General features: G+C 42.3%; 1 protein-coding gene across 1 annotated transcript in view; it reads right to left on the reverse strand.

Annotated features, from left to right (window-relative positions):
• The window catches only part of ZNF827 (zinc finger protein 827), a 132,976-nt gene that overhangs the window by 33,857 nt on the left and 74,752 nt on the right, over nucleotides 1-24,367 (reverse strand). Inside the window, exons 6-8 of the mRNA XM_065405706.1 lie at nucleotides 20,274-20,513; nucleotides 19,270-19,327; nucleotides 10,711-10,814 (exon numbers count right to left, since the gene is read on the reverse strand). Coding sequence (XP_065261778.1) covers nucleotides 10,711-10,814; nucleotides 19,270-19,327; nucleotides 20,274-20,513 — 402 coding nt within the window. The remainder of the gene's footprint in view (nucleotides 1-10,710; nucleotides 10,815-19,269; nucleotides 19,328-20,273; nucleotides 20,514-24,367) is intronic.

Consider the following 24,367-nt stretch of genomic DNA (forward strand, 5'->3'; position numbering starts at 1 on the left):
AGCACCCCAGAGACATAGTGAAGAGGGGGAGGAGCCACTGCTAACCCACTACAGGCTTGGATAGTTTGTTTGGCCTCCACCTCAGAAGAAGGGGAACCAAACTCCTCAGGGACAGGCTGTCTAGAAGTAGTCAAAAGGTGTTAAACTAATAGCAAAGGGTAAGGTAAAAAAGAGGAAAGATCTGAACACTCCACACAAAACTGAGATTTTGAAAACAAAATTAATCAAGGAACCAAAGGACATGAAGAGAAAAAATTCTTGAATTGCCTGTACACTAATGCTAGGAGTCTGGGGAACAAACAGAGGAATTGGAATAGCTCATTTATGAGAATAAATTCAACCGAGTTGACATTACTGAAATGTGGTGGGACAGTTCACACTACTGGAATGTTAAAATCAATGGTTATAACCTATTTAGGAAGGATCGAGTGGGCAAAAGGGGAAAGGGAATAGAACTCTGTCAAAAATGGCATTACCTGTTCCAAAGTCACTGATAACTCAGAAGAAAATGATCTTGAATGCTTATGGATCAATGTCCTAACCAATAAGACGCAAGATGGGGTATTAGTTGGTGTCTGTTACAGATCACCATATCATGCTAGGGAAAAGGATAACAGCGTCTTTACGTACTTAACTATAAGGTGTAGGGGGGAAAAATTGGTGTAATCAAGTGCCATATGGAGGTCTACCAGTACTAAAACATCCTTGGAATTTCTAAAGGCTATAGATGCAATTTCCTAACTCTAAGTGTAGCAATCAACACAGGGGAATTCTTTATTAGACTGTGTCTTAACAGAGAGGAACCTATCACAGAACTGAAAATTAATGGTAGCTTAGGTACACGTGATCATGACCGGGCCCGACGAGAGGGGGGGAAGCCGGTACAAATTACCGGGGCCCGGCAGTCCGGAAGGTGGCCCGGGGCCCGGCTTCCCCCTCATCTCGTCGGCCCTGTTTAGCCAGTCCGCCCTTGCTGGAGGGCCTGAAAAAAATTTTTCACCGGGGCCCGAACCAGCTCTCAGAGGCCCTGATCATGACTTGATCACATTTATAATGTACAAGCTGAATATACACACACCCATGCACACATATATACACACACCCACACCTGGTGCTTTAATAGTACCAATTTCACAAAAGTGAAAACAATTAGGAGCCAAGTCAGCTGGGAGGAAAAATTTAATCAGAAAAATGTGAATGATAATTGGGAATAATTGAAGAACACCTTACTGGATACCCCAAAAGCCACAATCAAGGAAGAAGGCCATATGGGTTAAAAAACTAAGTGAAGGCAGCTATACAAAATAGAAAAATAATATTTACCAAATGGAAGGAAGGGGAAATTGATAGTAATGAACATAAACCGGAAGTTGGTAATTGTAGAAAACTGACAAGGAAAGCAAAAAGACACAAGGAAAAAATTTATGGCCAGCAGAATTGAGGACAGTGAGGAGTTTTTAAAATACTTTAAGAACAGAAAGAATCCTGACAATGTTATTGGTCCAATACTAGATGGAAATGGTAAAATTATCAATAATATTGCAGAAAAGGCAGAAGTGTTCAATAAATTTTTCTGTTCTATATTGGGGGGAAAAATACGACAGTCTCCTCATATGGTGATAAAGCTCTTTCCATTTCACTAGTGTCTCTGGAGGATGTTAAACAGAAGCTGCTAAAGCTAGACATTTTTACATCAGCAGCTCCAGATAATAGTTTTAAAAGAACTGGCGGAGGAGCTTGCTGGACCGTTAATGTTGATTTTTAATAAGTCTTGGAGCACTGGGGAAGTTCCAGAAGACTGAAAGAAAGCTAATGTTGTGCCAATTTTCAAAATGGGTAAATGAGATGACCTGGGTAATTATATGCCTGTCAACCTGACATCAATCCCAGGCAAGATAATGAAGAGGCTGATACGGGGCTCAATGACTCAATTAATAAACAGCTAAAGGAGAACAATGTAATTAATGCATATCAACATGAGTTATGGAAAATAGTTCCTGTCAAGCTAACTTGATTTTTTTGTTTGTTTGTTTTTTGGCTGAGATTACAAGTTTGGTTGATAAAGGCGTTAGTGTTACTAGACTTCTGTATGGCATCTGACTTTGTACCACATGACATTTTGATTAAAAAACTAGAAAAATAAAATTAACACGGCACACACATTACATGGATTAAAATCTGGCTAACTGATGGGTCTCAAAATGTAATTGCAATGGTGAATCGTCATCAAATGGATATGTTTCTAGTGGGGTCCCAAAGGAATCTGTTCTTGGCCCTGTGCTATTTAAAATAAATAAAATCATCACTGATAAAATCTGCAAATGACACAAAAATTGGGGAGTGGTAAATAACGAAGAGGACAGAGCGATAATGATTCAGGGAAATCTGGATTGCTTGGTAAACAGGGCCCAAATAAACAATATGTGTTTTAATACAGCTAAATGTAAATGTACATATCTAGGAAAAAAGAACATAGGCCATACTTACAGAATGGGGGCTCTGTTATGGGGGAAGCAGTGACTCTGTAAAAGCTTTGTGGATTGCAGTAGATAATCATTGAAACATGAACTCCCAATATAAAGCTGTGGCCAAACGATGCATAAACAAGGGAATCTTGAGAGTAGTAGAGAGATTATTTTACCTCTGTATTTGGCACTCGTGCGACCTCTGCTAGAATCCTCTGTTCAGTTCTAGTGCCCATAATTCAAGAAGAATGTTGATACATTGGAGAGGGTTCACAGAAGAGCCACAAGAATGTTTAAAGGGTTAGAAAATATGCTTTACAGTGACAGACTCAAAGAGCTCATTTTATTTAGTTTAACAAAGAGGAGGTGGCATGACTTGCTTACAAACAAAGGCATGACTTGCTTACAGTCTAAGTATCTTCATGGGGAACAAATATTTAATAGTGGGTTCTTTAATCTAGCAGAGAAATGTAAAACACTATCCAATGACTGGAAGTTGAAGCTAGACAAATTCAGGCTGGAAATAAAGCATACTTTTTTTTTTTTTTTGGACACCGAGAGCAATTAACTACTGGAATAATTTACCAAGAGTTGTAGTGGAGTCTCCATCATGGACCATTTTAAAATCAAAATTGGACGTATTTCTAAAAGATATACTCTATGAATAATTTAGGGAAGTTCAGAGGCTTGTGTTATAGATTATCACAATGGTCCCTTCTGATCCTGGAATCTATGAATGTCTGCATCTTTCACAGTTATATAAATATCAAGACTCAGTGACATGGAAGAGTTTAATTGAGAACTGAGTTTCATCCTCCTCCCACCTATTACTCTTCTCATTTCCAAATCAAGTACAGTGGAATCTGTTTACAATTCTCTGTTTATTGTTAAATAAAATGAGATTCTCTCTCAGATAGGTTCAATGAATTGCAATACGAAAAGTGGAGTCTCTTTACAGTGATTCTGTGCAACGCACAGAGTGGTTTTTTGGTTTTCTTAAAATGTATTTTGTGTGTGACTAGTACTAATTTTTGTGAAAACTGTGTGTGATATCGGATTGATAGCTCTTAACAATAAAGTTCTCAATGTACACAGAACAGTTGCTGATGACAGGTCATTATTTTCTTTACCAAAAATGATTTTATTTGGCTGATACCAACACCACAGGAAGAGATGGGAAATTACATCAGAATGTTCAATAAACAAAGGGAAAAGGAGAAGAAAAAAAGTCCCGTAAATGTATCAAACATTAGAATATAAGAATAGCCATACTGGGTCAGACCAATCGTCCACCTCAGCCAGTATCCTGTCTTCCAACAGTGGCCAGTGTCAGATGTGTCACGGGAATGAACAGAACAGGGGCAATTATCAAGTAATCCATCCCCTGTTGTTCAGTCCTGGCTTCTGGATGCCCAGAACAGGAGGTTGCATCCCTGACCATCCTGGCTAATAGGCACTGATGGATCTATTCTCCATGAACTCATCTAATTCTTTTTTTAACCCAGTTGTAACGTTTGGCCTTCACAACACCCCCTGGCAACAAGTTCCATGGGTTGACTGTATGTTGGGTAGAGAAATATTTCCTTATGTTTGTTTTAAACATGGTGACTATTAGTTTCATTGGGTGACCCCTTGTGGTATGTGATGGGGTAAATAACACTTCCCTATTTACTTTCCCCACACCATTCATAATTTTATAGACCTCCATCATATCCCCCTTTAGTCATCTTTTCTCTGAGCTGAACAGTACCAGTCTTTTTAATCTTTCTTTATATAGAATTTGTTCCATGCCATACTAATAATTTTTGTTGACCTTCTCTGTACCTTTTCCAACTTTAATATATCTTTTTTGAGATGGTGTATTCAAGGTGTGCATGTACCATGGATTTGTATATTGACATTATAATATTTTCTGTCTTATTATCTGTCTCTTTCCTAATGGTTCCCAACACAGTTAGCTTTTTTGATGTCTGCTGCACGCTGAGTACATGTTTTCAGAGAACTATCCATGATGACTCCAAGATCTCTTTCTTGAGTGGTAAGAGCTAATTTAGACCCAATCATTTTATATGTATAGTTGGGATTATTTTTTCCCACTGAGCATTACTTTGCACTTATCAACAGTGAATTTTATCTCCATTTTGTTGCCCAATCACCCAGTATTGAGAGATCCCTTTGTAACTTTTTGCAGTCAGCTTTGGACTTAAGTATCTTGAGTAATTTTGTATGCCTGCAAATTTTGCCATCTCACTATTCAATCCCCTTTCCAGATAATTTATGAATATGTTGAACAGCACAGGTCCCAGTAAAGATCCTTGAGGGACCCCACTTTTTACCTCTTTCCATTGTGAAAACTGACCATTTATTCATACCCTTTGTTTCCTATTTTTTAACCAGTTACTAATTCATAAGAGGACCTTCCCTCTTATCCTATGACTGCTTATTTTGCTCAAGAACCTTTGGTTTGGGGCCTTCTCAAAGACTATTTAGTTTAGGTATTACTTCTAAAGGATACTACATTTTCCCCTCAAAATAATGACATCACAAATTATTAGCATTGTCATAACTATAAAGGGAAGGGTAACAGCTCTCCTGTGTACAGTACTATAAAATCCCTCCTGGCCAGAGACTCCAAAATCCTTTTACCTGTAAAGGGTTAAGAAGCTCGGGTAACCTGGCTGACACCTGACCCAAAGGACCAATAAGGGGACAAGATACTTTCAAATCTTGGGGGGGGGGAAAGGCTTTGGTGTGCTCTTTGTTTAAGGGGTTGTTCGCTCTTGGGACTGAGAGGGACCAGACATCAATCCAGGTTCTCCCCATCTTTCTAAACAAGTCTCTCATATTTCAAACTTGTAAGTAAAAAGCCAGGCAAGGTGTCTTAGTTTTACTTTGTTTTCTCAACTTGTAAATGTACCTTTTACTAGAGTGTTTATCTTTGTTTGCTGTACTTTGAACCTAAGACAGAGGGGGGTCCTCTGAGCTCTTTAAGTTTGATTACCCTGTAAAGTTATTTTCCATACTGATTTTACAGAGATGATTTTTACCTTTTTCTTTAATTAAAAGCCTTCTTTTTAAGAACCTGATTGATTTTTCCTTGTTTTTAGATCCAAGGAGTTTGGATCTGTATTCACCAGGAGTTGGTGAAAGGAAGGAGGGGGGAAGGGTCAATTTCTCCTTGTTTTAAGATCCAAGGAGTTTGGATCTGTATTCACCAGGGAATTGGTGAAAAGTTTCTCAAAGCTTCCCAGGGAAGGGAATGGTGGCAGCGGACCAGAACTAAGCTGGTAATTAAGCTTAGAAGTCCTCATGCAGGCCCCCACACTTGTACCCTAAAGTTCAAAGTGGGGATACAGCCTTGACAAGCATGTTGACTGGGTTGCAGTTCAGAGAGCTATTGCAATTTCAGTCTTATTTCCTTGGTTGCCCAGCCATAGCTTTTCTTTCATGTGATGTGGCTGCTGGTCTTTCTTCTCTGATGTTAATTCATTTCACTATTAATTCTCAGGGCTTGCCTACATGAACATTTAGTTTGTGGAAAGCTTGGGTGTAAACCTACCCCACGTTAGCCTGCCGCAACTAAGTATCCACGTGGACCCTGCTTCTGCCAACTAAGGGTATGTCTACACAGCATTTTAGAGTGAGCATCCCAGCCCAGGTCAAGAAACTTAGCCCTGGTCTACACTGGGGGGGAGAGGGGGACGATCTAAGTTACGCAACTTCAGCTACGTGAATAACATAGCTGAAGTCAACATACTTAGATCGACTTACTGTGGTGTCTTCACCGCAGTGAGTCAACTGCTGCCGCTCCCCCGTTGACTCTGCCTGCGCCTCTCACGGCGCTGGAGTACAGGAGTCGACAATGCTTTTTTTGCCTCTGTCTTCACAAACAAGGTCAGCTCCCAGACTGCTGGACTGGGCAGCACAGTATGGGGAGGAGGTGACCAGCCCTCCGTGGAGAAAGAAGTGGTTCGGGACTATTTAGAAAAACTGGATGAGCACAAATCCATGGGGCCGGATGCGCTGCATCCGAGGGTGCTAAAGGAGTTGGCGGATGTGATTGCGGAGCCATTGGCCATCATCTTTGAAAATTCATGGCGATCGGGGGAGGTCCTGGATGACTGGAAAAAGGCTAATGTAGTGCTCATCTTTAAAAAAGGAAAGGAGGAGGATCTGGGGAACTACAGGCCAGTCAGCCCCACCTCAGTCCCTGGAAAAATCATGGAGCAGGTCCTCAAGGAATCAATTATGAAACACTTAGAGGAGAGGACAGTGATCAGGAACAGTCAGCATGGATTCACCAAGGGGAAGTCGTGCCTGACTAACCTAATTGCCTTCTATGATGAGATAACTGGCTCTGTGGATGAGGGGAAAGCAGTGGATGTGTTATTCCTTGACTTTAGCAAAGCTTTTGATACGGTCTCCCACAGTATTCTTGCCGCCAAGTTAAAGAAGTATGGGCTGGATGAATGGACTGTAAGGTGGACAGAAAGCTGGCTAGATCGTCGGGCTCAACGGGTAGTGATCAATGGCTCCATGTCTAGTTGGCAGCCGGTTTCAAGCGGAGTGCCCCAAGGGTCGGTCCTGGGGCCAGTTTTGTTTAATATCTTTATTAATGATCTGGAGGATGGTGTGGACTGCACTCTCAGCAAGTTTCCAGATGACACTAAACTGGGAGGCGTGGTAGATACTCTGGAGGGTAGGGATCAGATACAGAGGGACCTAGACAAAATAGAGGATTGGGCCAAAAAAAACCTGATGAGGTTCAACAAGGACAAGTGCAGAGTCCTGCACTTAGGACGGAAGAATCCTATGCACTGCTACAGACTAGGGACCAAATGGCTAGGTAGCAGTTCTGCAGAAAAGGACCTAGGGGTCACAGTGGACGAGAAGCTGGATATGAGTCAACAGTGTGCTCTTGTTGCCAAGAAGGCTAATGGCATTTTGGGCTGTATAAGTAGGGGCATTGCCAGCAGATCGAGGAACGTGATCGTTTCCCTTTATTCGACATTGGGGAGGCCTCATCTGGAGTACTGTGTCCAGTTTTGGGCCCCACACTACAAGAAGGATGTGGAAATATTGGAAAGAGTCCAGCGGAGGGCAACAAAAATGATTAGGGGTCTGGAGCACATGACTTATGAGGAGAGGCTGAGGGAACTGGGATTGTTTAGTCTCCAGAAGAGAAGAATGAGGGGGGATTTCATAGCTGCTTTCAACTCCCTGAGGGGGGGTTCCAAAGAGGATGGAGCTCGGCCGTTCTCAGTGGTGGCAGATGACAGAACAAGGAGCAATGGTCTCAAGTTACAGTGGGGGAGGTCTAGGTTGGATATTAGGAAACACTATTTCACTAGGAGGGTGGTGAAGCACTGGAATGCTTTACCTAGTGAGGTGGTGGAATCTCCTTCCTTGGAGGTTTTTAAGGCCCGGCTTGACAAAGCCCTGGCTGGGATGATTTAGTTGGGAATTGGTCCTGCTTTGAGCAGGGGGTTGGACTAGATGACCTCCTGAGGTCCCTTCCAACCCTGATATTCTATGATTCTATGACGGGAGAGCGCTCGGGGGTCGATTTATCACTTCTAGACTAGACACGATAAATCGATCCCTGCTGGATCGATCACTGCCCGCCGATCCGGGCAGTGGGGATTGTGCTACTGCCCTAAAAAAAGCTATATAGGCAGTGCTTGTAAGTTACACCTCAGTGCACTGCTGTCTCCTGTGCACTACAGAATAAGAGGCGCTGCAACTCCTTGCCACACTCACTTCACAACACATAGAGCATAGCAAGGTGGTGACGGCAAGCAGGTGCAGGGTACCCAGCTGTTGCTCCACTGACCCCCACAGGCAGGTGGAGGAGAGCTGATCCAATCTGAGAGGGTCCGGTTGTTTTCACACCTGACACAACCTGGACCTTAACTCTTGTAGTTGGTCTGTGGGAGTTCATTCCACAGACTCAAACCAACCTTCAAGAAAACTGTCTTCTGCACAGACTTGGATATAAATGGTTTAAACAGTTCCTTCCATGTGTATTTTACTTACCTGTATTAAATTTAATCTGCACTCACATTGCCTAACTGCCGAGTTTTCTTAGATCCTTCTGGATTTCCTCACAATCCTTCTGAGTCTTGACTAACCTAAATAATGTTGTGTTCTCAGCAAGTTTCATTATCCAGTTATTCTTCCAACTCATTAATATATGGCAGCCTTGTTTGTAAGTACATCTTTTTACTAGAGCATCTCTTTCCATACTAATTAGCCATTTTTAATCCTTGTACCCTATCTCTTGATCATCTTCTACTCCATGAAATGACTCTATTCCTCACTCTATAGTAGCAAGCTTTCTTAGATCTATCTTCAGAGGGACTTTATCCAAAGCTTTTTGAAAACACACTGAAAGACATACAGCAGCAGTTCTCAACTGGGGATCCGGGGCCCTCTGGAGGGCTGCGAGCAGATTTCAGGGGGTTCACCAAGCAGGCATGGAGTTAGACTCAATGGGGATACGGGCAGAAAGCCCAAGCCTGAGCCCCGCCGTGTGGGGATGAAGCCAAAGTCTGAGCAACTTAGCTTTACAGGGCATCCTGTGGCATAGGGCCCTGAGCAACTGCCCTGCTTGCTACCCTCTAATGCCGGCCCGGATTCTTATATGCAGAAAAACAGTTGTTGTGATACAGGTGGATCCTGGAGTTTTTGTAGCATGGGGTGGGGGGTGGGCTCAGAGAGAAAAAGGTAGAGAACCTCTGACGTACTGGACACAACTCTTATTAGGCAACGTCCTATCTTAAGAGACCAACCTAAAGTATTCCCAAAATACTAAGTACAATTCTGAGCTGTCATTATAACACCTTATTTAATCGGTCAATTTGTCCATTTCTTGAGTGGTTGCTTAAAACAGGTTTTGTTTAGAAGGAAGCTCCTGAGGGCAGATTTGACAATTTCCACCAGAAACAGAGAAGGACTAGGACCTTCTACTAACAGAGAATGAATTCTCAGCTCTCTGAGATTATACATTATATATAATTATTATTTTTATTTTTTTAAATCACCACCACAATGCTACTGTAAAACTGTTTTATCACTTCGGTTCCAAACCTCACTTATCAAAGGGTTATTATTCTCTTGTGAAAAGTGATGAAAAATCTCATAAGAAAGAGTTGTTCCAAAAGTATGAAGTAAACAATGAAAAGGAAACTAGTATTTATGCATGCTTATCCATACAAATTACATATTGATCCAACATATGGTCTCCTTACAATATGACTAGTAAACAATATGCACTATCTAACCAATATATTATATATAAATAACTAAATAACTAGCACTTATATGCTACATGTAAATGGTAACAATAAGGGACAAACCAATAGTTAAAAATGATTCCTAAGCAATCACCCTCTGGATAACAACTTTTTTTTGACTGTTCAAACTTATCTGATACAAAAACATACACTATAGTTCCAATTACCTCAGTTAAAACACTGACTCTTGAGAATAATCATAATTTCATTGCAATAATTCTGATAATATAAATCAAGATTTCATGCTGAGGGATGATGCTTCTGGTATGGTACAAGAGTGTTGGCTCTACAGGCTACGTCTTCTGCAGTTCTGAGCACGTCTTGAAAGCTGCTGAGAGTTCCTATCTCCTAATGGGTAGTGACAACACTCAGCATGCTGTAGGAGGTGCTTACCACCTTTCAGGATAGGGTCCTAAATGAATGATATGGGTAAGAGAATTGTATTGGAAAGCTGAGCCGTTCAGGCACGTGAACTGCATATTTGGAAATTACAGGGAGTTTTCCTGTATTTTATGAGTTGGAAGGGTGGGCTTGGCCACCAATGAGGGAGCCAGAGGGCAATAATTATTTCTTATCAGACAGCTTTATACTTCCCTTAAATATAGGATGTGAAAAGAAATACACTCAATTTATAATATTGAGGTACATCCTTTTTAGGTTCTTGCTTTGGGGTTATTTTTAGAGACAGTTATTTAAAGACTAACAACATAAGTGCTCAGGCAATTATGAAGAAACTTATCTTAGTCTGTTTTTTTCTTTTTAAAAATATTCATTTTTGTGGTGGCTGAGTTTGTTTTTACACAGCAAACTAAGTTGTATTAAGGGGAGATATAGATGATTAATGTACTGAATAAATATAGTACAGACAGTACTATATCTAGGATATCTAGTAAATAGGTCTTTTTATGCTAAACAAATTAAAAAGTAATTAAATAGAAAAAAGGCCATACCTGGTGCTGATATCCTTCCATGAAGAGCAGTTTCATTGGGCAGGAGATCTTTTGAGTTGGAAGTGAATGGCGATTGTCTAAATGTATCTTCAGAAAAGAAAGGGCTGAGGGGGAAAAAGATTTCTTTTAGTAAACAAAACACTGCCTAGCTAAAGAAGTAAGTGTGACACCTGATCCTAATACTTTTATAATTCATGTTCAATTAAGTTTTTTTGGTGTGCAAGACTCCTACTGAAACAGATGCAGTATGTGATGCTGCGTACAGTGATCTTACTTCAGTGGCACCCCTACATCAAATTTCCTATCAAAGTGAAAACTGTGTCTCTAAAATGCTTCAGGATAATTTAGTGACAACCCAACATCAAGCTATGTATCAGTAACTAAGAATTGATTTTTTTTTTTTAATTTGTACTCTTCTGTCCAATCTGAACTTTTTTGTGGGCCGGGAGGAAGGAGCAGGATTGTTTTGATTACATCTCTTAATGAGAGCATTTAACTATCTAACCAGTTAAGATAATTAGGAATGGAGTTCTAAATAAGTCATGAAATACCCTGTCTGGTTCTCTTTTGACGTGGTATTCTGCAACTCAGCTAAAGTTTAGTTGGCTTTCCTTGTATAATTCCCTATCCTGGACAGTATTATAAAATAATCAAATGTAGGAGCAGGAAAAAATTGTTATAACTGACCAAAACGGTGCCTTCTCAAAGACTGCAGAATACAAACACTATTTTGAATTGACTTATATCTGACTTTGAAAATATACTTTCTTTATTAACTGTAATAGTTAATAAGAAGTTAGTTTTGATACTGATCGTCATATGTCATAGAGCAGTTTTGTTTTGCATTCAACTAAAGACATGAACAGAAACAAGACTTGCCTACAATACATTACACCAAAATTAAAATAGAAAAGAATAGTCTATTTGTTGGAAAGTCATTCTTTTCCCCTTGCATGTTAAATATGATTTCACCCAGAACAAAATGAAAATTACATTTAAACCTGATATCTGCTAAATTGAGAATGTATAATAGATAGGGACAACTGTATTTTAAAAGGCATCATGAGGCAGGATGGAGGAAGTGATTGTTTCCAGAATAGGATTAACCACATCTGCATTCTACCATCACAAGTAATTAGTAATTATGTACAGAACAAACCCACCATACTTTGGGAGGGGGGGAGTTTGGGGATAGCTAAACATTTTCATAGAGTTGATTTGGCCAACTTAAAAAAAAATTGATTAAATAGAAATTGTAAAGAAACACATTGCTTCTGTAAAGAACTGGGAACCTTTTCAGGCCAAGGAACAAAGTATTGGGTTTTATGAAGTGTTACACTGCGAGGAGTCCAGACTCAGAGCATATGCGCCAGCAGCATGCCCAAGCAAGTTAATCCTGCTAGTCTGGATACAATAATTGTCAGTCTGAAGACTGACACAGACATACATCTCCTGTCATAATCTTCTCCTATAGAGAGAGAACAATGTGATTTCTACTGATGTGGTCTGAGTGAGAGGCTTGCATTCACAATGAAAGGTTATTTGCCATTGGGAAGCTCACTGATAATTACAGTTAAACTGATCTAGTAAACCTTTCTCTACTTTCCCCATTCACTCTCTTTACTCTCCTTATTGTACTACGTGGACATTATCCAGACAGAAGTCAAAGAAATCTAGTACTCACAGCTGCCAAATTTTGAGCTGCTCCACATCACATTTAATCAGCTAATTTTTATATTTACTAAGGCTGTCAAGCGATTAAAAAAATTAATTGCTATTAATTGCGCTGTTAAACAATAACTAGAATACTATTTATATAAATATTTTTGGATGTTTTCCACATTTTCAAATATATTCAATTACAACACAGAATACAAAATGTACAGAGCTCACTTTATATTTATTTTTATTATAAATATTTGCACTGTAAAGATAAAAGAAATAGTATTTTTCAATTCACTTAATACAAGTATAGTAGTGCAATCTCTTTATCATGAAAATTGAACGTACAAGTGTAGAATTATGTACAAAAAATAAACTGCATTCAAATATAAAACAATGTAAAATTTTAGAGCCTACGAGTCCACTCAGTCCTACTTTCTGTTCAGCCAATTGCTCAGACAAACAAGTTGTTTACATTTACAGGAGATAATGCTGCCCACTTCTTCAGTGTCACCTGAAAGTGAAAACAGGAACTCCCGTGGCACTGCTGTAGCCGGTGTTGCAAGGTATTTATGTGCCAGATGCACTAAAGATTCATATGTCCCTTCATGCTTCAACCACCATTCCAGAGGACATGCGTCCATGCTGATGACAGGTTCTGCTCAATAACGATCCAAAGCAGTGCAGACCAACGCATGTTCACTTTCATCATCTGAGTCAAATGCCACCAGCAGAAGGTTGATTTTCTTTTTTGGAGGTTCGGGTTCTGTAGTTTCCACATTGGAATGTTGCTCTTTGAAGACTTCTGAAAGCACACCCCGTCCCGATCAGATTTTGGAAGGCACTTCAGATTCTTAAACCTTGGGTCAAGTGCTGTAGCTATCTTTAGAAATCTCACATTGGTACCTTCTTTGTGTTTTGTCAAATCTGCAGTGAAAGTGTTCTTAAAATGAACAACATGCTGGGTCATCATCCGAGACTGCTATAACATGAAATATAAGGCAGAATGCGGGTAAAACACAGAGTAGGAGACATACAATTCTCCCTCAAGGAATTCAGTCACAAATTTAATTAATGCATTATTTTTTAACAAGCGTCATCAGCATGGAAGCATGTCCTCTGGAATGGTGGCCAAAGCATGAAGGGGCATACGAATGTTTAGCAGATCTGGAATGTAAATACCTTGCAATGCCGGCTACAAAAGTGCCATGAGAACCGTCTGTTCTCACTTTCAGGTGAGATTGTAAATAAGAAGCGAGCAGTATTATCTCCTGTAAATGTAAACAAACTTGTTCGTCTTAGCGATTGGATGAACAAGAAGTAGGACTGAGTGGACTTGTAGGCTCTAAAGTTTTACAGTAACTCCTCACTTAACGTCATCTCAGTTAACGTTGTTTTGTTGTTATGTTGCTGATCAATTAGAGAACATGCTTGTTTAAAGTTGCACAATGCTCCCTTATAACGTGTTTAGCAGCCGCCTGCTTTGTCCATTGCTTGCAGAAAGAGCAGTCCGTTGGAGCTAGCTGGTGGGGGCTTGGAACCAGGGGGGCCAGCAGGCCCCCTATCAGCTCCCCTAAGTTCCCTGTGCAGCAGCCGCCCAGCAGGCTATCAATTGCCGGCCGTTCAGCTGTCTCTCACCCCACTGCCGTGTGCTGCTCCTGCCCTCTGCCTTGGAGCTGCTCCCGGGAGCCTCCTGCTTGCTGTGCGGGGGGGGAGAGGGGGGAGAGGGGCAGAAGGGTGCTAATGTCAGGGTGTCCCCCTCTCCTCACTCCTGCCCCCCGCTTCTGTACCCCATCTTCACAGAGCAGGGGGAAGGGACACGACAGGGCTCAGGACGGAGGGAGTTTGCTGGCAGCAGCTGCTGTCTCAACTTGTTGATCTACTTAAAAAGGCAATGTACTTAGAGTGCGGTTGGCATACTTAAAGGGGCAATGCGCGTCCCTCTCTCTCACACACACGATGTGTGTGCCTATCTCGCGAAAAAATTTCCCTGGAACCTAACCCCCCTTATTTACATTAATTCTTCTGGGGAAATTGGATTTGCTTAACGCCGTATCACTTAAAGTAGCAATTTTCAGGAACATAACTACAATGTTAAGCGAGGAGTTACTGTACATTGTTTTTGAGTGCAGTTATGTAACCAAAAAAAAAAATCTACATTTGTAAGTTGCGCTTTCATGATAAAAACATTGCACTACATTACTTGTATGAGGTGAACTGAAAAATACTATTTCTTTTATCATTTTTACAGTGCAAATATTTGTAATAAAAATAAAGTGAGTACTGTACACTCTGTATTCTGTGTTGTAATTGAAATTATTTGGAAATGTAGAAAAACATCCAAAATAGAATACCAATTGAAATTTATTAAATATTGTTTAACAGTGTGATTAGAGCTGCGATTAATTGCAATTAATTTTTAATCAATTAATTTTTTGAGTCAATCACATTAGTTAACTGTGATTAATCGACAACCCTAATATTTACAAATAATTTGCATGTAACCATAAACATAAGCTTATGGTCAACACTAAGCAGTAGCTGAAGTAGCGCATGGAGCTGCACAAAACTTGACAGCTGAGGCATGTGCACATGCAGCCCACTAAACAGTGTATATTACTGTTCCCCTCTGTGCCGTAGTCTTAGACAATGTGAGTCTGTTACAGCTATCTTTAGCTCAACCTCAGAGCTTTTAACTCTGTAGGTCCTCTGTTAAACCTCCAGGGTGCTGGCCAAGATGGTGGCCATCACATAAACAGGGGCACATATAGGAATCAAAGGGCTGTGAGCCTCAGATGCCCAGGATGAGCTATACTTTGTCCAGAGAAAGTAATCCACTGGTCAGTAAATATTGTGAGCCCTCCTTTCTCCTTATCCACAAAGAATGAATCTGTTATAGCTTCCAACTATAAAGACTGGCTCTTTGTTTCAAGCTCTGGTTTCAAGCCACTGGTTCAATCCTCAATGTACTGGTCAAGATGGCAGCCGTCATATGTGCTGAGGATGTCTGGGGTGCTAGGCAGATGGGTGGGTACTGGAAGTTGTCTTGATGCTAGGGTGTTTAGGATGGGTGGGTGCAGGAGGCCATCTGCAGGTCTGAGGAGTAGCTAAGTGCTGGTGGGTGGGGTATGCTTTGGCAGAGGTGGCGGTGGGGAGGCTGAGGGAAGGTGCTTGTAGACATCTGAAAGAAACTGACGGGGACTGAGTGTGGGTATCAGTTGTGACTGGATGGTGGGGGAAGCTGGCTGAGGATGGGTGGAAGTGTATGGGGATGTTACTGGAAGGGAGTAGCCAGAGACTGAGAGTGGATGAGTGAAGGGGAAGCTGTGTGGTTGTGTCTGGAGGATGACGGGAGGAAAGCTGGGGAAGTCTGGAGTCTGTAATGGGCCCCTCAACTCCTGTCTCTGCCACTGCCTCCTCTGCTTGCTCTTGCTGCTGCTGCCGCCGTCACCACCTCCTCCTGGCTGCTCCTATCCTGCTCAGATCCAGCAGGGTGAGCAGCAAAGGAAGGCAGAGAAGCTGCCTGTTCAGCAGGCACTACAGCAGCCCCTGGTGAACAGCAGCAGCAATTACAGGTCATTCCTGCAGCCCAACTAAATGCATGGCATGTGACAGGGCTGCCAAAGATGTTTCATGCAAGATGCGTAACACTGGGCAGTCTTGAGTATTAATTGTAAGCTCAACTGATAAGAATCAGGAGCACTAGAACACTTTACTTGGGTCATACTAGCCCTTACTTGGTGGTGACTAAACAACATTTACAAATTTTTATTATGTATATTACAGTAGTGCCTAAAATGTGTTAGGTGTTTGTAACGGTGTTGGAACCCACCTCTCACGAGTGCCCCCTTCTGGTTGGGCATGTCTGTATTCTTTAGTTCTGGTGACCCCTTTCGGTGGTTCTCAGGCAGGTCTTCAGTGACTCAGCGCTCTGGCCGAATCACTGTCTGCATGTTAAACAGCACAAATCCCTTCCGGTGTATACGGTTCACCCACCGGTGCCTATTTCAGTACCCCTCTGGTGGTGTCTCTCTCTCTAGCCCTCCCTGGGCTTTGGTCTTTAAGTAGTCCAGCCCTGGTATGTGGCTGTATCCCCAGGGCTTCCTCCCTGGAGACACTATCTTCCTGCAGCCCTCCCCAGGCTCAATCCCTACTCAGTCCTAGCAACCAGCCAGGAGCTCCCTCAATGCTTCCCCAGTCCCTGCTAGCAAACCGTATGGGACCCTGCTGCTCTTCCAGGCAGCCAGGCCTGCAGTCCTTTCTTCTCCTGCTCCAAGCAGCAAATAACTACAGGCAGTCCTCAACTTTACGACGTTAAACTTACAACGAATGGCACTTACGACATTTATAAATTGTCATCATGTTTCGACTTTATGATGTCGGTTTCGACTTTACAGCGCTCGATCCGACATTGTTCCTATGGAAAATTCGAGTTATGACGTTTTCAACTTAATATTCAGGAACCAATTGTGTCGTAAGTCCGAGGACTGCCTGTACTGCTGTGCAGCTCCTTTCATATAGTCCTCCTGGGCCCTGATTGGGTGCTTCGCCTGCAGCCACTCTAGCCTGCTTGGAGGACCTCTCCACTGCTTCTTTCCTGGTATGGGTGTGGCAGAACCCTGAGGCCTCCAACAGGGGGCCTTTGGGCCTAGTTCACCCCATCACAGTGTTGTACAAATATTTGTGTTAATACACTCCAAGGCTGGCTTAAGAATGGTAAAAAGTTCCTGTCCATTAAACCCTACAAACTTATTTCCCTTTAATTGAGCAGAGGTATGAGAACATTATGGATAATGGATTCAAAGTAGATGTGAAAATGGCCAGAGAAGTGAAACTTTTTGAGGTGAGCAAATTCTCTCTAGGTATTTACACTTCACTGCATACCTCATACATTTTAGCTTCTAACATGAATTTGGAATTTCTAGGCTCACAGAGCAAAGTATTCATTTGACATGCTGAGATCCCAGCTTATCTTAAATATAAGGCATAATTAAAATACGAAGTCCTGAAGTTAAGCTAGGTACCAACTCCCAGAGAATAAGGTCATTATTAATTCAATGTGCCCTTTTGTTTACTCTCTTAAATGCATACAAACTGTTTACAAAAAAGTGCTATTCATATAGCCCTTTGGATATATAGTGTACATAATCTATAATGTTCATTCAAACTGAATGGCAGAGTTAGAAGAGGAGGTTTGGTAAATAAGTGCTTAGTGCAATACAGTTTTTAAAGAGGTCTCCCAGCCTCCATTTACTGAAGAGATCAGGAAGCTCCTTATATCAGGGACATAAGTCACCATTCCTTATTTAAGCATAAACGCCTTATAGGCTTGTTCTCATGCAATATACTGTACATCAGCCCAGGGCCGGCTTTAGCAAGAGCGGGACCCGATTCCTGGGGGCGGGGCTTGCTGCAAGCCCCGCCCCCAGGAATCAAGCCGCGCTCCGGCCGGGGTTGCCGGGCTTGGGTCCGGCCCGGAGCCGCACCGCGCCGCGGGGGCCGGGCCAGGCCGGAGCCGCGCTGCCCGGGCCGGAGCCGCGCCGCGGGGGCCGGGCCGGAGCCGCGCCGGGCCAGAGCCGCGGGGGCCGGGCCGCGCCGGGCCGGAGCCGCGCCGGCCGGGCCAGAGCCGGGCCGCACCGCGGGGGCCGCGCTGGGCCGGAGCCGCGCCGCGGGAACCGGGCCGGGCCGGAACTGCGCCGCGGGGACCGGGCCGGGCCGGAGCCGTGCCGCGGGGACCGGGCCGGGCCGGAGCCGTGCCGCGGGGGCCGGGCCGGAGCCATGCCGCGGGGGCCGGGCCGGAGCCGGGCCGCACCGCGGGGGCCGCGCTGGGCCGGAGCCGCGCCGGACCCGAGCCGCGCCGCGGGGGCCGGGCCGGGCCGGACCCGAGCCACGCCGCGCCGGCCGGGCTGGAGCCAAGCCGGGCCAGAGCCGCTGGGGCCTGCGTGCTCGGCCGGAACCAGGGCCGGACTGGGCCGTGCCTCCCTGGAGCCCTTCTCGCGCCCCCCGCCACCCCAGCTTACCTGGTGCTGCCTGCCCGCCCCTGCTTCTTTTCAGACTTCCCGCGAATCTCTGATTCGCGGGAAGCAAGGGAGGGGGCGGAGCGTTCAGGGGAGGAGGGGGAAGTGAGCTGAGGGCGGGGTGGAGAGCTGCAGCGCGGGGCCCAATTCAGCCGAATCGGCTGAATCGGCCTAAAGCCGGCCCTGCATCAGCCCTCTAAGAACATATAGGCTGGTTGAATCATATGTTAGTTGTCTTAATTCTCTCCCAGTTTTGCCCCATTTTCCTAACCCTGACAGTTAGTCTACATCAAATATTTCATTAGCTTTTACCTCACACAATCTGAATAGATTTTTAAAATTCATACCTGAAAGAAACTATGAGGGTCCATCTCAGTGGGACCAAATCACAAAATTGAACTGTTATTTGAGAAGTCTGAGTTTGTCAGGAAAATGAATCACAAGACATGGGCCAATACAAAAAAGGTGTTAAAAACTGTACTGTCAGATAATTCCTTACTCACCAATTGTAACTGATATTCTTTTAAGTTATAGTTTACTGAAATAACATTTTGTTTTGCAGAAAAAATAAACTAGGAAAATCAATTTCCAGTGGAATATTTGCACATTTGGTCAGGGAAAGGAAGAATCATTTCCACAGATAGCTCTGGTATGGAGCTTCCCTTGCCAGGGTGCCATCTTGTCTCATTTTATGGCCTCATAATATGCACTGATTTATAAGCCTAATTTTTTTAGTCATATGTTACCCTGGGCACAGAAAACTATCTTACATGTATAATATGATATTACAATTGTGAAATGGTGTCATTTTAAAGTATGAACTGCAATGTAAAGTTAACCCATGCAATTTATGCTGCAGCACTACATGGATGCTACTTACCTGGTTGTGGTTCTGATGGTGTTATCTTTAGTGTGATTGTGCTCTTTGCTCACCTTTTCTGCAGAAGAACAAAGATAATTTAAATTAGCATGAGTAACCCATTTTTTCAGATTTTTAATTATTTTATATGCTTGCTGGTTTATACTACAATACAGGAAAACTTTTATCCAATAATTAGAATGAGCTAAAAACACTAGAATCATTTTTATTTTAAACTGTAACTATCCCAATATTTGCCTTGCTTCATATTTTAGCATCATTATTCACAAATCTTGCATTTGTTCAATTTATGGCAATGAAAACCTTTCTGTGTTCTCCGCTGCTTGCCCCCTCTGTGAGTGGGAATCTGTAAAGCAGCCAGAAGAACTATTGATGCTGCAGCCATCAGGTGCTTATTCCAATAGATGTCATCCACAGAAACCCTCCTTTACTTTATTTTCAGATCTGTATCTACCAGCTGTCAGGAATTATTTAATTAGCTTTCAAGACACAGGAGCTGAACTCTGGCTTTTCCAAAACAGTTAAAATGTTATGAAACTGCCCTGACTGACAACACGCAAAACCATATTCTAAATCAGTGGTTCCCAAATTTGTTCCGCCGCTTGTGCAGGGAAAGCCCCTGGCGGGCCGGGCTGGTTTGTGTACCTCCAGCTCCCATTGGCCTGGAGCAGCGAACCGTGGCCAGTGGGAACTGCGATCGGCCGAACCTGTGGACGCGGCAGGTACACAAACCGGCCTGGCCTGCCAGGGGCTTTCCCTGCACAGTTCAGCAGAACAAGTTTGGAAACCACTGTTCTAAATAGCTAAAGAATTCTTGGCCAATACTATGGGGAAGCTTTTGAATTTCAAATGTAAGGCGTAGAAGAAAGTTTCACATTTCTATTATTTTCGATACCATACTAGACTTAACTTTGTGTAAAATCAGAAAAACGTTAGTGATCTTCTTTTGTTCTTTAAATTCCACTTCCAAAGAGCACTGTGGCAGCTATATCTACTGTCTTTACCTGACAGTTGGAAGAGCAGCTCTGAAGCCATCTTCACTGATATATCCTGGCTGAAGAGGTTTCTCTCCGGGAGCACTCGGCCCTCTGGTACCTTTTGTATGTGTTCAGTAATCTCTCTCCCTAATAAAGTGCTGTAACCAACAGTCTGGCTGGGTGAAATTGAGGGCTGGGACTCATGAATGTCAACTTCCATTGGTTCTTCTTTAATCTTTACCATCTGGGTTTCCTTGTAACTTTCAGCTGCAAATATGTTTTAAAATAAACAAAAACAACAAACAAAATTGTTTAATTCAATTAAAAATTGTCAAAGCAAGTCAGGAGGAATAACAAATACTAGTTTTACATATTACTAGGGTATCAGCATAAACAGGACTGAAAGCAAGTAGCTGAGTATAGTGGTACTGGCCTGGTTTAGATCTCTGGAGGGGAGAGGGGGAATTACTATCTACCATATCCATTTTGATTGAATTGGCCTCGTTAGCACTACAAAGTAATTTTCCCTCTGTTGATACTCAGCCCCTTTTGTCAACTGTTGGGAATGGGCTACATCCACCCTAATTGAATTGGCCTTGTTAGCACTGACCCTCCCACCTGGTAAGGCAACTCCCATCTTTTCATGTGCTGTATATTTATACCTGCTTATTGTATTTTCCACTCCATGCGTCTGATGAAGTGGGTTATATCCCACGAAAGCTTATGCCCAAATAAATTTGTTAGTCTCTAAGGTGCCACAAGGACTCCTTGTTGTTTTTACTGATACAGACTAACACGGCTACCCCTCTGAAACCTATCTGAATTATATTCATGAGACAATTTTTCTAAACAGAAATGGGAAGATAGCCCAAAAATGTATTTTTGTTTTTAAAAAACTATAGTTATTTAATTTACTGTCTGTGGGCACTGATTAATCAGTCATAGTCTAATTGGCCAAGGTTTTTGGTTTTTTTAAATGATGTCACAGCTGTACACCAATTCCCAAAGGCGCACGAGCTGAAACCTCATCACACACACAAAGTTATCCTATGCACATGTTAAGAGCAAATATATTAGGAGGAACATTTTTATGCCTCCTCTCTTTCTTAAAACCCATTTTCTATAACAGGCATAGGAATTTTCTCTTAAAACACTACAAACCCATAGTACTCTTCCTGCTCGACTCTCCAAGTCCAATTTTCCCCTCTTCTGTCTTCTTCCCCAGTGCCCTAAAACTTGGCCTTCTAAATTAAGAAAATGAGGTGATAATCTAAAAACCAATTCTCAGTTCAGTTTTCTACAGTGTAGGTACACCTAGATTATTCTTAAGTGCTGCGATGCACCTGCAGGGTGAAGTGACCATATCCCCTTGAAATACTGGCTCCCGTCCATTTCAAAAGGACCTCAAAGGCTGCACTTTAAGGCAGCTTGATCATGGGACACCAAAATACCTATAAAGCAGGTGGGCTGCTCTGAAGTGTAATTTTACTTTAAGAACCTGAACTGAGAGTTGGTTCCAGACTTCCACTTCAGTTTTTTCAATTATAAACAAAGTTTAAAGGAGAGTGGAAGGCCCTAAGGAGTGTTTGGTTTTGAAACACCTTTTAGTTTCCACATTATTAATTATAATTTTAATTTTTAAAAAATCAAAATCAGAACAAATCAACATTTCAATGTTGTCCAGATTGAATGATTTGACTGACCAGATACATTTCTCCCCCCCCCGACCCCCCCCCCCCACAAAAATTCATTTTGCAGGAAATTTTGGAATTTCCAGTGGGATGGAAATTTCCATTTTGAACAGCTCTACTCCAGAGCTTTGGCTTCCCTACTGATAAGGTTCTTTTTGACTGCAGCATACCATAAAGAATTTGAAGAGGCCTGGGCTATGATGGTGAGAAGGCCAAAAATTATTCTTCTCATTGATTTATAGTATCCACCAAACTGTATCTAAAGGAACTTTTCTGATTTGTAAGTCAACCAATAAGAATGCTTTTTCTCCACAGACCTGATGACCTCCCTCCTACTTTGTTCAGAAAACTGAAATCCATGACAGCCTCTCATTTGCAGGAAGCATGTTCATCATTCTTCTTCTCAGAACTAAGCCCACTCTCAATAACAAAAGGTACTATAATCTTTTTTTAAAAATCTGTGCCTCAATTTAGACGCATATCCCTACTGGCTTGCCAGAGTCAGCAGCAAATGTAATGCCCATTTCTGACAGAAATAGAAGTAGTCAATGGCTTTCTCAAAGGTGGTAATCAACCACCAGGAAGCATGAAATACTGTGATCTAGCTTCCAAAAATCAATGGTCGATGCCCACATCATCAACTACCATCTGCTCTCAACCCCGTTTTTCCTGGGAAAGAGAGAGTGAACTGGCTCTAGCAACAGCTGACCTCTTCCAACCTGGCTTCAGGCCAAGTTACAACTGGCAAAGCATCGGTAACACAGACGGACAACTTCACAGAACTGAACAGAAGCAAAACAACAACGTTGATGCTCTTTGATGTGAGTTGCTTTTGACACAATCCACCACGAGGTGCTGCTTCACCTACATGTCCTGGCAGGAGTGGATTTAAATTGTGTTTAGCTAACTGTGCTCTTTCCTTTCCTTATGATCACCTAGAGTGATGATAGGCAGCTGTTACTCCATCATTAGACCTCTGACATACAGTTTCACAAGCCTTAATTCTGTCACCCTTCTTGTTTAGTATTAGAGGACATCATGAGATAAATATTAGCCATGATGACAGCAATAGATTTGATAATATGTCTCTTTACCTATTTAGATATTTATATAGTCCTCATAACCATGGTATCCAAGCACCTCACAATCATTAACGGATTTTTATCTTCACAATACCCTGGTGCAGCAGGGAAGTATTATTTCCATTTTACAGATGTGGAACTGAGGCACAGGGTAGATAAGTGAATTGTCCAAGTTCACACAGGAAGTCTGTGGCTGAGCCAAGGACTGAATCCTGGTCTCAAGTGCCCTATCTACTAGGCCAGTCTTCCTACATAAATGCAGCTCTGCAGCTCTTACACTTAGCACAAAGTGGCCCAGATATTTTAGCATATGTAGGAAATTAGAGCCTGGATAAAGAACAGCTGGCTCAAATTGACCCCTGAACAAACAGAAGTAATACTAATTAGAAGAGAGAAACTCTTTGAGGAACTAGTAAATCCACTTCCTTACCATCTGAAGTCTGGTAGCTAACATTTTGTAACATTTAGTCATGCTAGATTCATGACTAACACTGGACATCCAAACAGTGGCAGTAACCAAAAATGCTGCCTTCCTTCTCTGGCTAGCATGAAGACTTTGTCCATTCCTTTCAGATGATGAAATCTGTCTCAGCAGTCCATGCATTTGTCAGCTCCAGTCTAGAATACTATAACTCCCTATGTGGCTCTAGACAAAAATTCAATCTGCACTGGCTCTTGTTCACTTCCAGATTCACTTCATAGTCTGATGCTGATCTATAAATCCCTTAATGGGACAGGGCCACACTATCTCAGTTATTACACTGCATTCCAAAACCGGTCAAGGCAGCTATAATTGTCCAGCACACGGTACTGGGAGAGCCCTGGTCTTCCTACATCAGCATTCCAGCCTTTCAAAGATTCATAGAGTTTAAGGCAAAAAGGGACCATTAGCTCATCTAATCTGACTTCTTGTGTATTGCAGGCCATTAAATTTCACCCAGTTATCCCTAACTTGTAATCTCCTCAAAGAATGAAATCAAGTTTATTTGATGTGACCTATTTTCCATAAAACCATGTTGACTAGCATCAATTATATTACTATAACTTAATTATTTACCAATTGAACCCGTTATTAGCTTTTCCATTAAATTTGCCTGTGATTGAGATCACACTAAACCAGTCTATAGTTACTTGAATCATCCCACTTGCTCTTTTTGAATACTGGAAAAACATTAGCTCTCTTCCACCCTTCTGTTAAGAATTAACAGCAGCAGCCCAGAGATCTCCACAGCTAACTCTTTTAGGACTCCTGAGTGCAAGTTATCTGGGCCTGCTGATTCAAAATGTTTATCCCTAGTAGATGTTTAACATCCTCCTTAGTTACAAATGGACTGAAAAGTACTTCATC

Source organism: Emys orbicularis, chromosome 5 (genome assembly GCF_028017835.1).
Source record: "Emys orbicularis isolate rEmyOrb1 chromosome 5, rEmyOrb1.hap1, whole genome shotgun sequence".
Taxonomy (NCBI): Eukaryota; Metazoa; Chordata; order Testudines; family Emydidae; genus Emys; species Emys orbicularis.